The sequence below is a fragment of the Onychomys torridus genome, chromosome 4 (assembly GCF_903995425.1).
Source record: "Onychomys torridus chromosome 4, mOncTor1.1, whole genome shotgun sequence".
Lineage (NCBI taxonomy): Eukaryota > Metazoa > Chordata > Mammalia > Rodentia > Cricetidae > Onychomys > Onychomys torridus.
This window is the reverse complement of record NC_050446.1, coordinates 48,857,885-48,876,435: the sequence shown is the minus strand read 5'-3', so window position 1 is coordinate 48,876,435 and position 18,551 is coordinate 48,857,885. Positions and strand designations below refer to the sequence as shown.

At 43.0% G+C, this 18,551-nt stretch overlaps 1 protein-coding gene across 2 annotated transcripts in view; it reads right to left on the bottom strand.

Annotated features, from left to right (window-relative positions):
* Positions 1–2,540: 2,540 nt before the first annotated feature.
* Positions 2,541–18,551, bottom strand: part of Pdk1 (pyruvate dehydrogenase kinase 1) — a 34,310-nt gene continuing 18,299 nt past the window's right edge. For both annotated transcript variants that reach the window (XM_036184160.1, XM_036184161.1), the window contains 4 exons: positions 17,724–17,822; positions 11,250–11,360; positions 9,158–9,271; positions 2,541–6,313 (listed from right to left, as the gene is read on the bottom strand). In XM_036184160.1, coding sequence (XP_036040053.1) covers positions 6,173–6,313; positions 9,158–9,271; positions 11,250–11,360; positions 17,724–17,822 — 465 coding nt within the window. In that variant the 3' untranslated portion in view covers positions 2,541–6,172. The remainder of the gene's footprint in view (positions 6,314–9,157; positions 9,272–11,249; positions 11,361–17,723; positions 17,823–18,551) is intronic.

Sequence of the window (18,551 nt, the reverse complement as noted above, 5' to 3'; positions counted from 1 at the left end):
CGATAGCATGTGTGAACATGCACCCAAATAAATAAAAATTAAATTATAAATGATCCCTGAAAGTAAAATGTTTGAATTTCACTTTTTGTTTTGGCTTACATTTTAAAGTGGTTAGTTTCACATTATATAGATTTCATTTAGAACTACACCATCTGCCGGGCAGTGGTGGCGCACGCCTTTAATCCCAGTACTTGGGAGGCAGAGGCAAGCGAATCTCTGAGTTCGAGGCTAGCCTGGTCTACAGAGTGAGTCCCAGGAAAGGCACAAAACTACACAGAGAAACCCTGTCTCAAAAAATGAAAAAAAACAAAACAAAACAAACAAACAAAAAAAAAAAAAACGACACCATCATCACCAACACCTGAACTCCAGAACCAACACTCTTTCTGTATCAGGAACCTGACCCTGCAACTAAGATGCCCTTGACGTCGGAATTTCTGAAAGCACATTTTTCTTGTTCTGCCTGTCAGATGCTTCTAAATGGCCACAGAGTGTTATGCTCTGTGCCCCAGCAGCCAAGCGGTCCTGGTGAAGCAAGACACGAGAGTTTTCTCGGGCATCCAAGGCCCTTTGAGATACTGTGAGCCCCTCAAAACAAGCTTTCAGTACCTCCTTCTAGGCGCTGGGGATACAGAATAAGAGTGTAAGTGTAATGTGACTGCATGAGATTGCATGTGTAGTGTGTGTGTGTGTGTGTGTGTGTGTGCGCATATGTGCACGCGCTCACCTGTGCATGCACATATAGATGCCAGAAGTATCTTCCTCTATCACAGATGTTATCACCCTGTGGGTTGTGACCCCCCCTTGGGGTTACACACCGGATATTTACATTATGATTCATAACAGTAGCAAAATTACAGTTATGAAGTAGCAACAAAAAAATTTTACAGTTGGAGTCAACACGTGAGCAACTGTATTAAAGGGTCGCAGCTTTAGGAAGGTTGAGAAGCTCTGCTCTCTCACCTCCATTTTGTTTTTTGAGATGGGGTCTCTCACTGACCATCAGCTGGTCTGAATCAGCCCCAGGGGTCTCCCTGCATCTACTCCCCAGCACTCGGATTCCACAGGTGCACTGTGACACTCAGCTTTTCTTTCTTTAAGGCTGGGTGCTGGGATGCAAACTCAGGTCCTCACACTTACACAGATGCCCTTTACCCACCCACCCTTCCCCATGATTCAGTTCTAAGAGAGAAATCTTTGCATCTTTCACCTCCCAGAAAGCGTGGGCACAAGCTTGCATAGTAACCCCTTTGCTCACTAAACTCTAACATGCCCAGCTTTCCAGCAGGACAGTCGGCCTGTGCTGTCTACTTAGCTTGTTTCCTCCTGGGCATCATGTTCTACTGGAATGTGACTAGACTTGACTCGTTTAGTCTCAAGTACATGCTATTCAAGAAGTGACCCCCAAAATGTCATCCTTGGCGTTACCAGCAGGACAGTATTTATACATCTCCGCCCAGTGAGTGTATGCTTTTGTACTTTGAACATCCTCATGGCGCTGTCCACACTCTTCCCATCTTTTTCATAGTTTATCTTTCCCCTGCTTCTCCTCATGTTGGTGACTATCCACGGCTTGCTCTGCTTTCTGACCCATTTTGAGGGACCACTGGGAAAGGACGGCGTTGTTAAAACATATTGCATTACACATTTGGCAGATGCAAGAGCCTACCAGACAAGGCACTGGGGGAGCTATGGAGAATAAAGACTGGACCAGTTCATATTAAACCAGTTATTTTTATGCTATAATGGTGGGGGGGGGGGGGGAAACTGCTTGCCTCTTCTATTCTATTTCAGACAGAACATAATACAAACTCCATTTTAAAAATGAATTTTTGCACAAATGATTTCATATTGTACTGTAGTTGCACAGTACGCTAGCTGCTAAATGTACGGCATTCTTCCTATACACTGCCATAGTAAGAATGCCACCAGCACATCCATCTCAGGCACCTAGGACAAAACCAGAGAATACTGCAGCTTTTTATGTAAATGTAAGGCTCATGTGCTGTTTTTAAAGGGACTTTTCAACATTTTCTAAACTTCGGATAACCAAGTGGCAATATTTCAATCACAGCTCTAAATTTCACCCACTGTTCTGTGATAACTGTAGGCCCATCCAGAATCTTAAACAATAATTACTGAGTTTATTACTAGGTAAAACTAGAACATTTTTGCTCAAGAATCCCTAACAAGGTAAAAGGGCAGTTGCCACTACTCAATAAGTAACTTTTTTTTTTTTTTGGAGACAGGGTCTTAAATATCCCAGATGGATCTGGAATTCATTATGTAACCAAGGATGAGCTTGAACTTCTGATCTTCCAGCTTCCACCTCCCCTGTGACCCAGAGAGTAGAGGCATGTGCCCCTGGACTACTAGCCTCTACCCGCTACGTGGTACTGGGTCTTAAACGCAGGGGCCTCATGAATACAAGGCAAGCATCTACGTCCCTAGCCGAGTAACAGCTTTAGGAAGTCAACAATAGAGACAATCTTGTTTTTTCTTATTAAAAACTGCTAAAGAAATATGAAGACTACAGGAAAAAAAGTGGGCAGAAAAATGTTTAATTCTTTCCAAACACAAAAGTAGAGCAAATGGTACAGTATTTACGAATAACAAGATTAACAAAATAGGAATGCATTCACTTCTGAAATGAAAAAATGCCACAAAGCACTAGTTTATTATTTTTTGAGTGTCTTGGGTTTGACTATGGGAAATTTAATAGTATTGAGACCAGAAGTTAATCAGATACAATGAGAAGTTCCTTCAGTGAAAACAACCAAGTCTAACCACCTATCCTCTGGAGCTTCACATTTCCTGTAAAACTGACGACACAGACTCAGTTTACTGGCTAGTTCCTCCCTAACTGGTCATTCACAGAGCCACACACAACTCTTCCCACCCCTCTGTAGTTGTTAATGGACTTCATTGATTTTAAAACGAAGAAACAAACACCACGGGGACTATGTAGTCCTGGCTGGCCCGAAACTCCCAATGCTGGACCAGGCTGGCTCAAACTCAAGAGATCCACTAACAGGTGTGCCACCATGCTGGCTGGACCTTACCAACTTCGCACAGTGAGAAAGATGTGGTGCTTCCGTGCTATCAGTGAGGGATAGGACAGGATCGGTCTTGACTATAAAAGTTCAGGCATTCCATTAGTATTAAGTGGAAGGTAGTGCTGGTTAAATTAAGGCCTTCCCTCAGTATTTCTACTGTGGAAAGTTACTCAGATTTATTTATACAGCTTTTCAAAATTATCCATCAGTTCTCCATCTATGCAGTAAATGTCACTCACTGGTAGTACACTAGATAATGAAAATCTAGGGTAACTCAAATCATGCAAACTCTACTACCTGCTTCCCCATTAGACTATATACACTGGACACCTGCCTCAAACACCTCTTAAATTACAAATAGTTAAGAGCGTGCACGACACCTAGCTACAGCTGGAGTTTCGTTTTATTTTGTGTGGTGCGCACATGTGGGGATCCAAAGACAACTGATGGGGAACTGGTTCTTCCCTTCCACCCTGTGTGCTCTGAGGCAAGAACCAGGTTGCCAGGCTTGGTGGCCATCGCTTCTACCTGCTGAGCCAGTGTGCTGGCACCTAGTTCCAAGTTCCTGAGCTTTTATAGAATGTTGAGCCTTGATGAAAGAAATCGCTCCTCAAAAGACATGGGCATATTTCTAAAATTCCTTAAGTGACTCAAATTTATTTAAGAAGAGCTGACCCATGTTTTCCGTTTACTGTCACCGAGACAACATACTTCAGGAAAATTCTGCTTCAGTATCTCCATACAGGAACCTCACAGTGGAAGACACTGACCACTAATAAGTGTAAAGGCATCAAAACCAACAAGCATCTTAAACTTCAGTGCGGAACATTCTCACACTCCCTTTCCCGCAGTGCACTGGCATACTCATTAACTGCCCAGGTTATAAAAATCACTTGCTATCCACTCCCCAACTATCAATCTATTTTTACACCTACACCACATAAAATTAATGCTGACGGACAAAACAGCTCACCTTAAGAATCTATAAACCTTTTAGGTATCTTTAAAAGTAACTCTAAAACCCCAGAACATTTTCACACACAATTTTCCATCCATAACCATGATAACAAAGCAAAAAGGTGCCACACCTTAAAAAGAGACTAAAGTAAAATCATTTTACTTATTGTATGAGAACATTTCTTAGCTCTTAAATGGGGGGGGGGGGACTTTTTAATTCCTTGGAGAGGGAAAAGTATTTCACAAGTAAAAATAGTACATTTATTGACAGTTGTACAAAAGATTCCAAAATATTTCATTGTTGCAAGAAAATTTAATTTAAAGCTAATAAGTGTAATACATGGAGTAAATGTCACTCATGAACATAGTCTATTATTTCTTACAAAGTCCTCAATTAGGAACAGCAGGTATAAGGTGTGTCTTTTCCAACATTTGGTCATGTTAGCTAAAAATTTCTGGGCCAGTAAGTCCTGAGTTTCAGCTCCCTCACCTCTCACCTGAGGATCCTGGACTGACCACCCTGGAGCATTCTCAATCTGCATATTTCTATCGTTTGGTACAAAAATTCTATTTTGTGCCATGTTGCATGATTTGGCTTTTGTATTAAATATGTATATATTTATGGGACATAGTGAAGTTTGATAAATCCTGTCAAGAGTGAGATGTTTTAACTCATAGCATTTTCCAAACCAAACCCCCAAACCCCTCCAGTTCAGTGGCAAAGCACACTCAAACACCTTTTCAAAGTATTTCCTCATCACTAACAGATGTGGTAAGAACATCCCTGACAGTGATCAGAAGGGGTAGCTCAGGCTGGGGCTCTAATTCTGTGTGACTTTGGGTCACTCTGAGTGAGAACCAAGCTGTCACAGGCTGCTCCACAGCGTTGTGTTTTGACACAAATAACGTCCTAATACTTCAAAGCATTTGCAAACTTTAAATTACCATACAGATACAAAGGATTTTTGTAATCAATCTAAGAGGACTTTTCTGATTTAAAAAAAAAAAATCTGAGTATTTTTAGAAAAATACATGTCCTTAGAGTCACCACTTAAAACCAAGGTGACTAAAATCATCCTAGTCTCCCTGCTCCTGATACTGCTTTCAATTGTACCACGCCTGAGATTCAGATTACATCCCCTAACATCTAGCAATCTCACCTAGAAACAAGGAACCAAAGGCTACCAATCCAATCTGTCACCATAGCAGTGGTGTTCTGACTCATTCTGAAGGGTGGTTTCAGCCAGGCCATCCATGAGCCTTTCCTAGTTTGAGAAACTCATCTCTGGCCTTCAGCCTCTGGATGCCTGGAGCAGACCCAGAGCAGACCCAGAGAAACTAATTCTTTCCAAAGCTCCATCAGATAATCTCAACAGCCAATGGCTCAGTCGGGGGCACTTAGTCAGGCTTTCTCTCTGGTTTACTCTCTGATTCTCCTTTGCCTGTTTGAGGAATGAACAATTCTCTCATAAGCCAGACACACTCTTCTGGGGCAGCACTCAGGAAGCTAAGAAAGGGCATCGTGTTCAAGGCCAGCTAGGGTGACACAGTGACACATTATTTCTAAAGAAAATCCCTTGCATTGATCCTGAGCACAGTGTACGTGATCTGGACTTAGCTCTGTGGGGAACCATCATCATTAAAATGCACTGCCATAAAATTATGCCATAGCAAGTAATTTCAGCCGACAATGCATGTAGATGCTGAAAGGTCCTACTGGTACCTCTGTGTTCTCCTTTCATGGGAGACAAGAAAACCACCTGATTCGGCATTACTACTAACAGAAGACAGAACTCCAAAAGCAGGCCACTAACCAGCTACTCCGCTTCCTTTAGAAGATGTTTCTAGCAGAAATAAATGAAAACTTAAAAAAAAAAACAAAAAACAAAAAACAACCCTCAACTTCCTACAGAAACCCAGAGACTTCACACTCCATAAATCTACCACACACAGGGGAATTGGCCAAAATTATGAGTGTTTAAAAGTATGTCCAATTAATCAAACATACAGAATAAAGTTGGTATAACTGATCCTTTAGGAGCTTTAGCAAACACAATTGTGAAATCACACGTGACATATTTGGTACAATGTGGCTCCAAACACATCTCTTCCAAACCTAGCAAAAGCCACATTGGACTGTCCAGGCATCCCATGTGCATCTAGGAGCTTCGGAATGTGGTCATGTCTTTCGGCTCTCTGCTGGGGACACACCAGTCATCAGCCTCATGGTTGGTTCTGTAATGCTTCCAGGCAGCTTTATTATACACAGGGAGTCTCTCGATGGATTCTGTTGACAGAGCCTGGGATTGAAAAGAAGTTCTCTAAGTCAGGCTTTTTAAGAATTCATTCCCGGAGATAATATGTGGTGGCAAACATGAATACAAAGTAAACAACATCCTACTGGCATCTTATCAACTACCTGCTAATCACACACCGTCTTCAGGGTGGACATATTTGAAACATGCTAGTTACTACATCTGTTGCACCGACAGCACAGTGATTGTGTTTGATGATTCATTCATTCCCTAGCCAGCCAGTCTGGAAACATCTACCAAGGCAGAACAGACACCTCTTACAAAGTGCACACCAGACAGGAGCCAGCTACTTCAAAAGGCTGGCTAAGTGTAAGAGCATAAAAACGGGCGTATCTACATTAATATATGTATACAGATTGAATGAGGGGAGAAACCCAATCTTCTTCACTGTATAGTAATGTATTATTAAAAACATTAATCCATTATAGGGATGGCGATGGCTCAGTGGTTAAGAGCACTTGTTCTTGCAGAGGACCTGGGTTCAGTCCCAGCATCCACATAATGGCTCACTACCATCTGTAACTTCAGTCCAAAGAACCTGATGCATTCTTCTGAGCTCCACACACATCAGGCAGGCATCTAGTACTCAAACATACATGTAGGCAAAACACTCATATACATAAAACAATCTTTTAAAAAAATGAAAAACTGAACATACCAATCTGATCATCATTAATATTAAGCTAATCTAAGACATCTTGGGTTTCCCATGAAGAGTGCTTGGTCCTTGTTTGGATCTTCTGCCCTACTCCCACCCCATACCCAGCACTGGAGACTGAACACAGGGTCTTGTATAGGAGGCAAGTACTCTATCACTGAGCAACATTCCAGTCCGAATACTGTGGTTTCTTCTTCCTCCATTAGAGTCAGTTTAGGTCACTGAACATGTATTTCTGTTTCCTAAACACAATCATTCGTTCACTGCCCTACAGCTTCTTGTAAACAATGGAAACCAGCGAAAAACTACACTTTCTGTTACTGTCTTCACAGTAGGAATTTTCAGAGTTTTGACAATAGGCCATTGTATTTCCCAAGATGTTGACAATAAGAACTGTCATTTCCTTCTGACCATGCCCAATGAGGTCTCTGACGAGACTATGTACGATGACTCCTCCTTTAAAATGCCAGTACACTAGTTCTTCCCAAGTAGAAAACCTTCCCACCTGTGTTCTCTTTGAGTAGTCTAAACATCCACCAAAACACTACATTTAGTGCTAAAAATACTTCACTGATATTTAAGTTCCTCACAACATGTTAAAAAATAACATGGTAGTGCTGGAGAGATGGATCAGTGGTTAAGAGCACTGATTGCTCTTCCAGAGGAGCTGGGTTCAATTCCCAACACCCACATGGTGGCTCACAACTGTCTAAAACTCCAGTTTTGGGGGACCCAACACTCATGCATGGCAAAACACTAATATACCTAAAACATAAAACACAAATAAATAAATAAATAAATAAATAAATAAATAAATAAATAAATGAATGAAATGAAATGAAATGTGGCTATGAGAATTTAATCTTTTCAGGCCAACTTTTCCCCACAAAATTCTTGAGCATAGCCTATAAAATAGGTGCCATCTAGTGGCCAGAACAAGAAACTAGAGCACCAACCATGTAACTAGTGCTTTTAAAATATTATTATTACATTTATTTATTTGTGTATATGCATGGCTCAAGCAGGTAAAGACGCTTGTCATCAAGCCTAAAGACCTGAATTTAATGTCCAAGACCCACACGGTCAGAGGAAGGGACTCCAACATTGCCCTCTGACCTCCACACACACATGCCCATACACAACACACTCTAAATAATAAATACATATTTTCAAAAGAACTACTTTAGGTGGCTGGGGAGCTGGCTCAACAGTTAAGATCATTTGCTGCTCTTGCAGAAGACCTGGGTTTTATTCCCAGCACCTACATGGTGGCTCACAGTCATTTGTAACTCTGGTTCCAGGGAATCTGATGCTGCCTTCTCCATGAGCACCAAGCACATATGTGGGGTATACATACATGCAGGCAAAACACTCATACATAGAAAATAAAAGTAAATTTTTTTTTTTAGAAAAAGAATAATTATTTACTGGCAGTTGGGGAGTACTAGCCTAACATGTGGAAGGCCATGGGTTCACACACACACAAAGGCTGTGTGTTATTATTGCCTGGCAAAATGGCTTAGCAGTTAAAGGTGGTTGTCACCAAGTCTGATGACCGTGGTCAATCGCCAGAACCCACATGGTGAAAGGAAAGAACTAATTCTGGAAAGTTGTTCTCTGACACCCTGCATGTGCACACCCATGAACACACACATAATAAACAAACAAACAAATGTAGGTTTTTGTTTAGTTTTTTAAAGAGCAGGTCAATGACTGGTCATATAAAACCAATTAAAACCAAATGCACTTTTTTTTTTTTTTTGCAGTTGTAGAGTGAACCCAGGGTCGGTCTTGCACACTTAGGATTTCTACTTTAACCTAATTTTCTGTTTCTTCCCCCACTGCCCTCAGCTATCACTACATTTATTAAATACCATTATACTTTTTCTTTGGTACCTTTCTTTACCATTAAAAAAATTGGACAAGGGGCTGAAGAGATGGCTTAGTGGTGCAGAGCACTGGCTGCTCTTGCAGAGGACCCAGGTTCAGTTCCCAATACCTACATGGTGGCTCACAACTGTCAGTAACTCCAGTTCCAGGGGATCCAATGCCCACTTCTGGTCTCTAAGGGTACCAGGCACATACATTGTACATAGACATACACGTAAAAATTAAAACAACAACATATGTTTCAATACAGTTTCAATAAATCAGGAAGCTTTGGTTATTACCTTAATATAGATAACAGCATCAGTCCCATAGCCCTCCAAGGAATACAGCTTTAGGTCTCCCTGAAAGTACTGTGCATACAGGCGTGATATGGGCAATCCATAACCAAAACCAGCCTGTTCAACAAGAAAACAAAGTTCTGTTACGAGACCTGCACCCTGAAACACTTCTAACTAAGACAAATGCCTCTGCAGAGCCACTGGCCTCTGGACCCGAGAGAGCTTGTAAAGCACAACCACACGGAAGGATGGAAGGATTACGCTGGAGTTAGGCTGAGCCCATCAACGCCTCCTCAGTTCTGGACCCAAAGCCCTTTACTGTCTGTAACGTAACTGTGTGGTCTGCAGAAGGCACACTGCTTTCCTTTGCTGTCATGCCCCAGGGTGCCCCAGGCCATCTCTTGGCAATTTCATATAAAGCACACGGTTTCACTTAGGAGCAAGACTAAGAAATGCTTTGTTGCAGCTTTCCCAGCAACAGGTAAGAATCTCCGGACTTCACACCACTGATTTCCAGCCTTTGTTCTGAACCTGAGATAATGTGAAACAGTCCACTTTCTTACTCCCCCCTGCTCCAAAGTCTTCAAAGCAAACCCTACTCCACCACCCACTCCCTGCCCTGGAGGTAAAAAGCCCAGCTTCTAGAGAGCTTCTGTGACAGGAGCAGGTCTCTGCCTCCTGCTCTCCAATCTAGCAGAACCAACCTCCTTCTGAGTTCCCTAAACACAGAACTTCTGGATCTTTGTTCACTGTTCAACATGTTTCCAGTATCTGGATAGACTTCACAGACACTTGGATAAAGGTAAAAATGGCTTCCATCTCCCAACCATGCCTTTGGTGGCATTCCTCACAGATGTTAGTGTTTGTGTGAACAGAAGAGTCACTGCACCAACATGCTTAGGCCTTGGCTTCTTCTCCCACTGATTCTTTCTTATTTTACTTGTGTGTTTATGAGTGCAGACATGTGTGCATAATGCTGTAAGTGTGAGGGTGAGGACAGCTTCCAGGAGTTGGTTCTCTTCTGCCATCATGGGGATCAAATGATGTCATCGGGACGGTAAGGCAAGAGTGTTCCCACTGAGCCATCCCACTAGGACGAATGATTTCACAATTCTAAACTCTGTGTGTCCCTCCAAGTCAACTGCCCAATTTCCAACTTTGCCCTGCCCTAGGGCTGAGCTGTATTCGTGTTTCAGCTCTCAGAGGGTCCTGCTCTGGAGAATCAGCAGGACAGAAGGAGAAGTCACAGTAGTCGTTCCCCGCTTCTCCCGTTAGGGCGCTTTGTTCAGGGGGTACCTCTGAGAGTAAACAGCACCTAAACAACGATAATTTGAGGTTCAGACTGGTGAACTTAAAAGATCAAAACCTGGAGGCTGGCGAGATGGCTTAGCAGTTAAGGATGATCCAGGGTTGGTACCCAGTACCCACATGGTGACTCACAACCATCTATAACTCCAGTTCCAGGGGATTCAACAGCCTTTTCTGGTCTTCGTGGGTGCTGCACATGTGGCGCACTTTCATACATGCAACCAAAACACTCATACACATACAATCATAAAAATGAATTTTTAGAAAATGTAAAGAGCTGGGTGGGCGTGGTGCCATATGCCTTTAATTCTAGAACCCTGGAGGCAAAGGCTGGTGGCTCTCTGTGAACTGAAGGCTAGCCTGTGCTTCATAGTGATACCATGTCTCAAAAAAAAAAAAAAAAAAAAACAAAGGGATCAGAATTTCAGGTGAGTCAACACAATGGGGTCTTTCTAAATACAAATACTTGAGGGGGAAACATCAATATTAAAGATTAAGTGAATGTTGACCAATTATTACTGCAATCCATACTTTAATCTTCGTATTGAAATAGACTGTCACATAGGGTTTACCACAGAGAAAACCGCCCAGAGTAGCCGGAAACTATAATCTCTCTTGTACCTATTTCAATCGAAAATTAATCCCAGGACTGTGTAACAGAAGTTTGTCTCTAAGGTTTCAAAGCATTTTCCTTCCCTGTGAGCCCCTGTGCAATTGGCTTAGCTAGTTTGGTGGAACCCAGCCCGATGATGGCTGACGGACACCACAGCCTCCCTGAGTCACCTACCAGGGGCACTGCACGGGATGTCTCAACACGAGGCCGGGGTGCAGTGGAGTACATGTAGTTGAAGAGTCTGTCAATCTTCCTCAGTGGAACACCACCTCCTCGGTCACTTATCTAAGAGGAGAAAGAGCACGCGGTGATCAAGCCCCACACATTATCGTCTCACAACTCAACCGCTTCAGGGAGAACGCTGTCCTCGGAAACCACAGCCCAAGCTGCAAACGCAAACACTGCTCTGGACGGTGCAGCTAACACAAAGCTAATCCTTCCTGGTGGGCAACATGACAACCAGGATCAAAATAAATAAAAAAGGCAAGGACACGCTACACAGCAATAGCACCTCCTAAGTTTATCCTAAGAAACTAAAACATGCAAAGTATACATGAGAGTATCTGCCATAGCTCTAAGAAAAATCAGAGAGTAACCCACATGAGGGAGTACATAAAACACACTCTAAAACAGAATTATGTAGTTGTTTAAATAATCTGTAGTATTCTATGTATTAGCAAGAGAGATGGCTACAAAAAAAGCAGGAGACAAAGAACAAGTCAGAAATGCTCATAATTCTAATTTTGTAAATACATTATAGAACCTAAGTTTGAAATGGGCTGGAGAGACTGGTCCACAGTCAAGGGCACTGACTGCTCCTCCGGAGCACCTAGTCGGTTCCCATGCTGGTTCTAAACAATCCAGCTCCAAGGAATCCTGCACCTACTTCGGGCCTACATGGGCACTGCACAAAACCTATAAACACACACATACATATAAACTAAAATAAATCTTTTTTTTTAAACGAATTGAGTTTAAAATTGAATCTCAGCATGTAGGAGGCTGAGGCAGAAGGACTGCCACAATTAGAGGCCAGCTTGTGCTATAATGTAATATCCTATCTGAAAAAAACCAAAAAACAAAAAACAAAACAAAAAAACAAAAGTAAGGGCCAATGAGATGATGGCTCAGTGGCTGAAGACACTTGTCACCAAGCTTGACACTCTGAGTTCAATCCCTGGGTGCACACGGTGGGAATGGGAATCACCTCCTGCAAGTTGTCCTCTGCCCTCCACACCTGTGTGCTCAACAGGCACAGACACCACTAAAGAAATGCAACTTTGTAACACAGGATCCCAGACAACATTTGAGTGAGTTCAAGGACAGATCTTTGTACTATTCTATCATTTTTCAAGTCAAGTACCCATATGGTAGACTGAATTAGTAATTAGCTTACACATTATTTATACTGTTTTCTTTTATAATTAATATGGACTATTTTCCTAACCTGCATTCTAATTTACTATAAACATTCTCTTGTCATCTAAGTTGATGTTATATATTAATAAGTATGCTTTTAGCATATGCATGCAATGAGTAATACATCCAAAAAAGCTATAAAGTAAATGGTTTATAGTTGAGTTTTCATATAGTATTTAAGATGATAATGTATGTATACTACCAATATACTAAAAATTACATAGCTGTTTTCATTTTCTGTGAGGTGCAAAAGACTGGACCAAGCGCCGCCTCCCACATACTATAAGCTACACTCAGAATCCTATTCTGATTTTCAGACTTAAAAAGTCTGCCCTGAGATATCATTTGAAGATCTGCCTCTCATACAGATAGAACTAAGTAATTACAGTATCAAATTACATAAGGACTTTATAAAGAACCAGTGTGTAGAATTATGCTTAAACTCCTCTTGGCTCTGAACTCAAAGGCCTTGAAATTATTTATTTTAGTACAATAAATAAAAAGCTCTTGCCAGGGGTGGTCATACACACTTTTAATCCCAGCACTTGGGAGGCAGAGGCAGGAGGATCTCTGTGAGTTTGAGGCCAGCCTGGTCTATAGAGTGAGTTCCGGGATACACAGAGAAACTCTGTCTTGAAAAACAGTTCTGGGATGAGTATTTATTTTCAGAGGCGAATTCCATGTTTAGCTGTCCTTCACTGGTGAGAAGTGTGGGTGTACTGAAAATCCTGACTGAGTGGTCGTCAGAATAGACAGTAAGGTGGGGGAGGGGCTGCAGAGAGGGCTCACAAGGTAAGAGCACTTGCTGCTCTTGCAGAGATCCTGGTTTGGTTTCTAGCACCCACATGGTGGCTCACAACCATCCATACTCAAATTTCAGGGGATCCAATTCCCTCTTCTGATGTCCAGGGGCACTAGGCACGCATGTATCACACAGCTATGCATGCAGGCAAAATACTCACATACATAAAATAAATAACTCTAAAAATAGAATAGTAATATTAATAATGAAGATTAAGGGGGAGCTGCAGAGATGGCTCAGTGGGTAAAGCCTCGATGTACTAAGCATGAGGACCTGAGTTTAAGTCCCCAGAATCTGCACAAAGCCCGGCACAGGAGCACATGCACGTAATCCCCAAGCTTCTGCAGCCAGGTGGGAAGCAGAACAGGGAGGACTGCAGGCTGGTCAGCCTGGCTCACACAGGACTGGAGGACTGCAGGCTGGCCAGCCTGGCTCACACAGAACCGGAGGATTGTAGGCTGGCCAGCCTGGCTCACACAGGACCGGGAGGACACCCACAGCTACAGCTGTCCTCTGTCCTCCAAATGAGCACACCTGCTCTTAACTTACAAACATACCCACTCACCCATCCACACATGTGTGCACGTCCACCCACACATACAAGTGTACACACACCATTAAAAGGTAGTTCTGGGACTGGAGAGATGGCTCAGAGGTCAAGAACACTGGCTGTTCTTCCAGAGGTTCCGAGTTCAATTCCCAGCACCTATATGGTGGCTCACAACCATCTGTAATGAGATCTGGTGCCCTCTTCTGGCCTGCAGGGATACATGCAAACAGAACACTGTATACATACTAAATAAATAAATCTTTTAAAAAAAAAAAAAAAAAAAAGTAGTTCTGAATAAATGTTTTCTGATTTCTTCTTTTCTAGCAAAACATGAACTTTCTAGCCAAAGAGACCACACAAAACAAGAAGTGATTCCTCAGGAGAGCATGTGAGCTGAGCAGAAAGGACTGTGGGACTGTGAGAAGTGGCTTGTTACTAGAGGCTGACAGGCAATCTAAGCCGGGGAACACCGTGAGGCCTGAGGAACCACCTTTGCTTTGCAGCCAACACGGGGCACAGCATGGTGGGCTATATAAGGTATATAAAGTATCTCGGAGCAGTTTAAAAGATCTGAGTCCTCCAGGGAAGGGAAGGAAGGATGGTGGGGAGGTGGATCGAGGTGTGGAGACTCAGGCAAGCGGAAGAACGTTCCGGAAGCAACCACACTGAGAGAGATGTGAAAACAAAACAAGGCAACACGGAGACAATTGTGAGCCTGAGTCTGTGGCAAGAAAAGATCAGGAAAGAGACAGAGGTGCTGAGAGGAAGGCTGGGGAAACAAAACGTACCAGCTCACCTTCAGTGCACACACCACTTCATCTAGCTGCCGCTGCCGCCACCACCACCTCCAGCACTACCCACCCACCCCTGCCTTTCTTCCCTAACACTGACTCTCTGAGCTAATTCAGTGAATCCAGGCCCAGAGGAAAGGAATCTTCTTGACTCTGATCTGTTTGTTTGTTTTAAAAATGAGGCTGGAGAGATGGCTTCACAGTTAAGAGCACTGGACGCTCTTGTAGAAGACCTAGGTTTGGTTCCCAGCACCCTCGTGGTAGTTCACAATTATCCACAACTGCAGTTCAGTTCCAGGGGATGCAGCACCCTCTCCTGAACTATGCAGGTACCAGGCACACACACAGTATATAAACATACATGCAAATAAAACAAAATATACAATCTGAAAACAATACAACCTTAAAGTAAATACATTGAATTGCTATTTATTTATGAATAAATAGCCAATAAAGACAAATAGAAACATAGGGAGACAGTTTAGGTACAGGGAGCAGAGAAAAATAAGTAAATAAATTGTTAATTTTAAATAAATAATGGTAATTACTACCTCTGGGGTGACAAAGAAATCAGAACAGAATAATAAAATGTGGTATGGAATAATTTAAAAATAATTGATAGTTAATAATTTTAATAATAGAATGTGTTACAGAATAATTAAAAATAATAAGAGTACTTAAAAATCTGAAAGAAGCTGGGCGGTGGTGGCGCATGCCTGTAATCCCAGCACTTGGGAGGCAGAGGCAGGCGGATCTCTGTAAGTTCGAGGCCAGCCTGGGCTACAGAGCTAGTCCAGGACAGGCTCCAAAGCTACAGAGAAACCCTGTCTTGAAAAAAAAAAAAAAAAAAAAAACAATCTGAAAGATACTGGAAATAAAAGTTCAATAGAAGAGCAGGGAGGGAGTCTGAAGTCAGAGAAGGGTTGGTGAGATGGCTCAGTGGTTGCTGCCAAGCTTGCTGACCTGACTTCAAACCCAGAACCCATACTGCCAACAGGAGAGAACTGACTCCCTAGGAAACGATGGGACGATGTTTAATACTGACTATCAACCAAACAGGATCTCGACTCACCTATAAGACAGTCTCTGGGCATGCCTGTGGGGGTATCTAGATCAGGTCCTTCTAGTCACGGGGTGGGGGGGGGGAAATCTAGATTAGATTACTTCTGGCAATGCCATGAGAGATTTTCTTGATTATGATAATTAAGGTGGAAAGACCCATCCTAAAAGTGGCTGGCACCACCCCCTGGTCTTGGACTAGCCTGTAAAGGAAAAGGCTAGCTGAGTATTAACATCCTAGCCATTCCCTGACCATGGACGATACAATGCAGCACGTTACTTACCTGTGGCTCCTCTGCCATGCCCTCCCTAACACGATGGACTGAACACTTTGACGATCAGCCAAAACAACCCTTTCTCTTCCAAGTTGCTCTTCCCAAAGATTTTACCACAGCAACAAGGGAAGAAACAAAGACAAATGGTCCAGAGGTCCCAGAGAAAAACAAACGTCTATAGTGACTCTGAGCACAGGGAACCCCAGAACACAATCCAGAAAAAGATCTAGGAACTTCTGTTAAAATAAAACCAATCACACAAAGAAAGAGGAACTGCAGCAAAACCTTCTGAACCCCAGGTTGTCCTCAAAAGGAATAACCGGGATGTCATCTGCAAAAACAGCAAAGGATGGATGGACCCCAAAGTCACTCTTCCAACAGAGCACCAAGAAAAAGGCAAAAACTGTAATTCTGTCAGGATCGGGACCCTGAAAGTGAACCAGGGGGGAGACGTTTGTTCACGAAAAGCACTGAACAGTAGCTCTCTCATGCGCTCTGGGCCTAGTCTCATCTAGTCTGCTCCCGGCGCCACTCCAGCCACTGACAGAGTTCCCCAGCACCCTGCCACTAAGTCTCGGGTCCCACTGGAAACAGCTGTCAGAAACAATTAGAAGTAACTGTGAGGGCTTTGAAGATGTGGGTAAGCTAGAACCAAGAGTTTAGGAATAAGATGGCCATCAGGCTTCGGAAACCTCAACCCTGGGAATCTAGAAGGCCATACTCTGAGAGCAATGCTCCCATCCAGGAAAGCCTCCAGAAGGCCTGAGCTCTCAACCCTACCTGATGGAGAATGCCTGCACCCTGCACAAAGTTACTCCATGCTGTGTAAAACCGTGGTTTTTCAGACTGTACCTTGCCCTGAGAGACTCCATTTCAGGGAGGGAGGGCGCCTGGCGCCTGGGGACATATAATGGAGAGCTCTGGAAAGAACTGCATTGTTTTCCCAGTGTCGAGTCCATACAGGAAATTGTAGGTTGCAAACGATCATCTCCGGAGTTCTGTAGGTACCTGGTGGTCCTGTCAACTGGTACTTGAGCTGGGTAGGGAAGGGACAAGAAGTGTCCCACTGCTACATTCAAGAGAGCTCACACCTCTCTACCAACCATCCCAGAAAGCAGTGCGTGCTATTTACAGTGTAAAAGCCTTAGAACGAGCAATGCCAGAACACTCCTCAGAAACGCAGTAAGTACAAAGCAGCTAAGGCAAGCTGAGAGCAGCATGCATAAATGGCCAGAAAGGACCGCTGACTATCACACTCTGTGTGTCATCTGATTGAACCTAAGCAAACAGCTCGAGAGCAGGGCAGGGAGGCCCAGAGGGCTGGATCGCAGGACCTGTAGCTTTTATTCCCCACGTGACCCTAAGCTCATCTCCAACCCTTAGATTCCCACAACTATAAAATACTGCTAAAATCACATTTGTGCTCTAAGAAGCTGTGATGAAATGGAACAAAGCGGATGGAGAGCACTGCTTGAACCTGAAGTAAGATTAACTCCCCATCACGCTCCAGGTGCCCAAACATTTGCGATTTCACTCATCAAAGTCTGTCTCCGGGTGTTCCTTCAACCTGAATCATCTGGATTAAGGACCAGAACAGAAACAGACTCAAAAGATAACCTGCCAGGTAAACAAAGCAAAGTGCTTATTATCTACTTGACTGAAATTCTTTCCCTTAAGAATGAACTATGTATTATAGAAATTAGACTTACACTATTTTTGCATGCCTGCACATCCATTAAAAAAAGGAATTACCTTCACGGTCAAATCCTCCTCCCCCAGAGTGACATGAACTTGAATCGGGGGATAGACACCTTTGTCAGCGTGGTGCTCCATGGTTGCTCTCATTGCATTCTGAAATACATTAGGATTACATTAAAGTACAGTTAATTAAAAAAAAAAAAAAAGCAACTACTTATACTTCTAAACATAGGCACACTATTTGAATTTTAAGTTTTCTTTGTCATTGGTTTGAAGCTAAGAGAATTTACACTGTAAAATGTTTGACCCGTGTCTAAAAGACATGAGGCACACAAGGCCAGCACTGCCTAAGCATGGAATAGTAACAGGACCTGTGGCACTGGTGTAGATCTGAGGAAGGCCAGAGAAAGCTGCGACCAGATGTGGAATTAAGCGTGAGAGCCCTGGCCACCAAGGACTGAGCAGACCTGGGGAGAGGAGACTGCACAGTTTAAGACAAAACCCACTGTCATGGGCATTATATAATACGTCACCGCTTATATAAAGTTGTATTAAGTATCATAGGTACGATCTTTACATGGCTGAAATTTCAAGGGGAAACAGAGTTCTAACATTTTTTAGCCACTGGTGGGTTTCTGTAAGTGTTAGGTAGGTTCTTAATTTGCCAAACAAAGTGCATTCTCCCACCCTTACTTTCTTAGCTGTGTTATGGCACGCTGTTCTTTCTTATTTTTCTTTTTCTTTTGGATTCCCAACCAGGGTCTTGCTAGGCAGCCAGGATGGCTAGTGCCTGCGCCCTTCCTGCCTCCACTTCAAAGCACTGGGGTTATGGAGTGTGCCACCACACCTGGCCAGCCTGTTGGTATTTTGTATGATCTAACA